The sequence below is a fragment of the Gavialis gangeticus genome, unplaced genomic scaffold (genome assembly GCF_001723915.1).
Source record: "Gavialis gangeticus isolate Ggan-Ray unplaced genomic scaffold, GavGan_comp1, whole genome shotgun sequence".
Taxonomy (NCBI): domain Eukaryota; kingdom Metazoa; phylum Chordata; order Crocodylia; family Gavialidae; genus Gavialis; species Gavialis gangeticus.
Genome location: NW_017729016.1, coordinates 19152717 through 19157662, shown reverse-complemented (window position 1 = coordinate 19157662; position 4946 = coordinate 19152717). Strand labels below are relative to the sequence as shown.

Sequence of the window (4946 nt, the reverse complement as noted above, 5' to 3'; positions counted from 1 at the left end):
GCTGGGATCCTATGACCCCAGCTGACTTCCTGCCCTTCAGGCAGGGGGCTGGACTCGATTTTCTGAGGTCCCTTCCAGCCCTAATGTCTATGAAAGTCTATGAAAGACTATGAAAGTCAACACCTAAGGATACAGTCAACTTTTTTTATAAATATAATGATTTATGTTTGTGTGAAACATGGTATTTGATACAAAATGTGTTCTTGTGTTCCAACCTAAACAAGAAATGATTAGTCTGTTTGTAGTCATCTCTGGTGACACTAGACAATGGCCCAGTATATATTAACATACCCATGAGACAGGTAGGAAGCAAAACTCTGGGAATGTTTGTATGGAATAGAATAATTTTAGGGCAGGGGAGCACCCTTCTGCTCATGGAAATGTGTATGCAAGTACGGCCTGGCACAAATCAAAGTAGAACATAATAGTCCAATTAGCAGGTAGATGCCAGGCCTTGGAAGGAAATAATCTGCCAAAGTTAACAAGTGCCTTGGGAATTAGAATGGGGGATGAGAGATGAGGAATTAATGATGAGAAAATTTAAAAGAAGTCTTCTGGGGGAAAAAAGGAAAAGTTACACTGAGTTTGGGGAAAGACAGAAGCCAGGTAGGAGCTGGAAGATCACTAGGATAGGATGGTTGCTAGCTGCTGAAGACACATGCAACACTGGACAGGACTTTCACAAGAGAAAGTAACTCTTTAAACTAGTGGTTTTCAACCTATGGTATATGGACATCTGGGAATCTGTGGATCATGTCTAAGGGTTCCATGAAAGATGAGTATGATCAGCAAAAGTATATATATACCCATACTGACAATTCAAAGGGGACCAAACCTCCATGCAAAATTTCCAAAGGACTCCACATCTCTATTAGAAATTCTCCCACACTAAGATGTAAGGTCTAGTTAGGGGGTTGATTAGACTCATATTTGCTAGGGAGAAGAGGTGTCCCAAGAGCCAAATGGGTCAGAAACTCTGAGGCTACTCAGCAGGGCAATGAGGAAAGGATCCAGAGCTCTAGGGATCACCAAAAGGTCAGACCAGGATAGGTCACAAAGTCTTTGCCTTTCCACATGCTAATTTGCATGGCATCATGCCAGTCCCCAATGGCTCTTGTTTTAATTTCTGGCCATGAACCCATCAATACTGCAGCTGCTGGCAGCTGGTCTTACTGTCATTTTCTTCAATACAGTTAATTAAATTCCATGCACAGCCCATGGATGCAGACTGTAAAGTTCCTTGCATGGAAATACTGGGACTAGATGTCAAACAATGATAAAAGCCCCATTTAAATGTAATCACACTTTCCCCACCATTGTTGCAGTTTCTATGAGCTGGCTGAACAACAAATTTGCATTTCTTCCTCCCCCCCCCGCCCTTCCGCCCTTACCTCTCGGGCCTGAACTCCTCTGGCTCTGGCCAGTGCTCTGGATCACGATGCAGCACGTAGCTTGGGATCACGGTGAGAGTCCCTTTTGGAATGGTCACTCCGTTTATCTCAGTGGTCTCCTTGCAGACACGTTCAATCCGCCCGCCGGGGGGGAAGAGTCTGAGTGTTTCATTCACCACCATATCAAGATACTCCATCTGCATCACGGCCTCATAGGCGGGACTGGCCTTGGGAGAGATTGGCAGAGTGGAATGGACTTCTAGGTCCATGGGAAGCTCTCTCAAAGCTTACCATGCTGCCTATGAGCACAGTAACTATCCGAAACAGACCTGCATGTTGCAGTGCGGTTGTGACCCAGGAGAAGAAGTTTGATGCCCAGCTTCCTTAAACACTGCATTGTAGTGTACCACGGGTGAACCTAAGACTAATGAGCCCTTGTCAAGCAGGTATTGGCACCACGAAGCTTTTCTATGTCTACAACATCCTCACCCTCTCACTTCTACTTCAAAATTTGCTTAGAGGTAGACAGGAGGGAGTGGCCTCATTTTCTCTTCTTAACCCTGCTCCCACTTTTAGGCACTACCTGACACAGAGAGGCCAGTCTTTTAAGGGATGTTTCATGGGGTATCGCCACAAGGGCGGTGTGTGGCATCCGAAGCAGCATGTTTGGATTGAAGCGCTGGCTTTGATAGGCTGTCCGAAGTGGCTCAGAGCTTCTGAACCACTTTGGAAAAGCTTTGGAGCCACCTCGGAGATCTGGCTATAGGGTATAATGGGGAATCAGTGAAATATCTATAACTTCGTTGTTTTTTGTCTGATTTGGATGAAACTTGCAGGGATGGTAGCCTCTGCTGAGAGCATGATGTCCATGGGTGACACTGTGTGTGTTAAGGCACAGCCTGCTAGCCCCTGCTGTGGCCATGACACCTGCCAGCTGTCGAGGAGATCAGTGCAGGGGAGTTCTGGGGTGTTAACAAGCTAATTAGCAAGGATTGACCCCTACAAAACCACAGACTAAGGGGAGGAAATAATCAATACAGACAATCAACTGCCCCAAGACAGATACAGTCAGTTGCACAAGCACCCATGTCCTGAGTTTGCCTGTCAGCAGCTGGAGGTGCAGGGCCCCAGAACCCCCTGCACCAATCTCCTTGACAACTGGCAGGCTTCGTGACCACAGCAGGGGCCACCATCCCTGCAGCTGTCACCCTGCTGCGCCTTAACACGTGCAGTGTCACCCATGTCATGAGTTTTACTTGTCCGCAGCTTGAGGTGCAGTTCCTCCCAAACCCCTGCACCTATCACCTTGAAACTTGGCAGGCTTTGTGGCCTCACAAGGGGCCACCATCCCTGCAGTTTTCACCCCCATGTGATGTACCACACACATGTGACATGAGTTTTGCTTTCAAGAATTTGGGGTACAGTTTCCCTCAAACCCCTGCACTGATCTTCCTGAAACTTGGCAGGCTTCTCAAATCCAGGAATTCAGGAATCCAGTCAGGAGCTCCAGATCAGATCACAACCATTCGGAGCGGCTGGATCCAAAGCCAGAACAAATAGCTACCTATTCGCACAGGCCTAATCTCCACCTCCCCACTAGTGCTGGGATGTTCTGACCAGAGGAAGCCTGCATTCAACTGGTGCACATGTGTGATTGTCACCCACCGTAGCTGAGGTGTCCTGTATGGAGAACAGTCTGCCTTCCAGCGGGGTTTGGGATCAGCCTCTGAGCAGGATGCTACTGCTGGAAACAGAGCACCAAAGATCTTACCCTGTTGGGGAGAGCAGCATCAATCTCTTCATGCAGCCGCTGCTGCACATCAGGGTGAGTGGCCAGGTTATAGGAGATGAAGCTGAGAGTGGAACTGGTGGTCTCATAACCAGCAAGTATAAAGACGAGAGCCTGTGCCAGAATCTCAGTGTCTGTCAGTGCTGGAGAGACAAACGCATACAGGAAGGGCGAAACTCAGAGAATGCAGGATTTTAGCAACCGGCGTAGTAGCTTGGGACTCCGCAAGGAAGAAAGTATCCCTGCCCAAAAGGCTTTCAATCCAAGGCAACAATAACAGGTGGGGAGGGGAGACAAAATTAATTATCGACAAATCATATTTGTGCGGCTTGATTTCTACAGTCTAAAAATACACCCAATAAGCACATATTAATCTTTCCTGATGGGTCTTGGTGCCTCTCATTTCCAGGCAAGTTTCTCAGATATGGGCCTGAGCCATTTGCCCAAATTCCTTCCTCTTGGAAGTTGTCTTTAAAGGTGCTAACTACTACCCCTTATACACCATCTTGGGGGGAGGGGGCGCCTACAGCTTTACTTTTATATGCGTGCTTCTCCTCTTTCGGTCTGGAGCGGTCATCTGGGTTCTGTGCATCAAGCATCAGCTGCAAGAAATCCACCCGCTCCTGGGAACAGAAAGAGGGAAAATCCTGTAAGCTGGTCCAACACAGGTTCAACACTAACTGCATCCTCAGTGCACAACAGGGTCCTGGGGAACCTTCTGGCCTGATGACTGAAATTCTTGAAGTGACAGGCTGAAAGCTCATTTGGAAAGAAATGGATGTTTCCACAGATGCCTAAATAGGATCCTTCTCTGAGCCCACCCAAGCTTGGCCAACTGAAAGTTGATACCAAGAGCATCTGTGCATCGTCAAGAGATGCAAGTGGACTTCCCTAGAGTGAGAGCCCACAAGAAGACAGAAGGCACATGAGCTGGACTGACCGTGTTTCTGTTCTTTTGCCGTTCCTCCTTTATATTCCTGAGGACATTGAAGAAGAAGTCCATGAATCCTGTGGGCATCACAGTCACATTCATTTTCTTCAGAACAGGGGTCAGAAAGGGGAACACCACTGAAAAGGAAAGGAACAAAACATGGGTCTGAATTGCAAACACTGATGTTCAGCCAAGAGGTCTTCAGAGAACAGGGAGCAACAGGGCACAGCAAGAGGGGGAGCAAGGTCAGGGCACCTCAACAAAAATAACTGGCAAACCACTCGTCCTGGTGCTGCCGGCGTGAACCACAGCTGGAGACGCCCCATGAACCCAGCCCAGCTCTGACTTCCTGCCAGTGGAAAGGTGTGGAGGGATCTGAATTTCACTTGGAAATGTCCTGACGTGTACACCTCTGCTCCATTCACATTCCTTTATAGAAGAAATACTTTTTCCACCTGACCTTGGCATTCACTTAATTTTGGCCTGGAGGGGTTCACCATAGACACAGTTACCACAGTGCTGCAATGGCCATAAGAATGGGGTCTTTACCATGATTTCTATGTTAGCACCTTTATGAACCCTTTTGGGGGCCTAGTCCAACGACATGCTGAACACCTCCTGAAAGGGCAAGGGGACCCTGAATTAATGAGAAATAAGGGTATCTCAGCACCTTGTAGGATCAGTCCCTAATGCACCATGCCAGGGGCTAAGAGCTTAGGTGTGCAGAAGCCTCATACCTACTAACATGAGCACTGGGTTTAAGAATTTGAACTCGAGATACTTCTTGATGTAGGCAACAAAAGGGTCCTTTGGGTTGTTCATGGAGTCAACGTTC

General features: G+C 47.8%; 1 protein-coding gene across 1 annotated transcript in view; it reads right to left on the bottom strand.

The window, feature by feature from the left end:
• LOC109294316 (cytochrome P450 3A1-like) overlaps window positions 1–4946 on the bottom strand; it is a 52355-nt gene that overhangs the window by 8766 nt on the left and 38643 nt on the right. Inside the window, exons 8-12 of the mRNA XM_019512616.1 lie at window positions 4849–4941; window positions 4121–4248; window positions 3716–3803; window positions 3163–3323; window positions 1392–1618 (exon numbers count right to left, since the gene is read on the bottom strand). Coding sequence (XP_019368161.1) covers window positions 1392–1618; window positions 3163–3323; window positions 3716–3803; window positions 4121–4248; window positions 4849–4941 — 697 coding nt within the window. The remainder of the gene's footprint in view (window positions 1–1391; window positions 1619–3162; window positions 3324–3715; window positions 3804–4120; window positions 4249–4848; window positions 4942–4946) is intronic.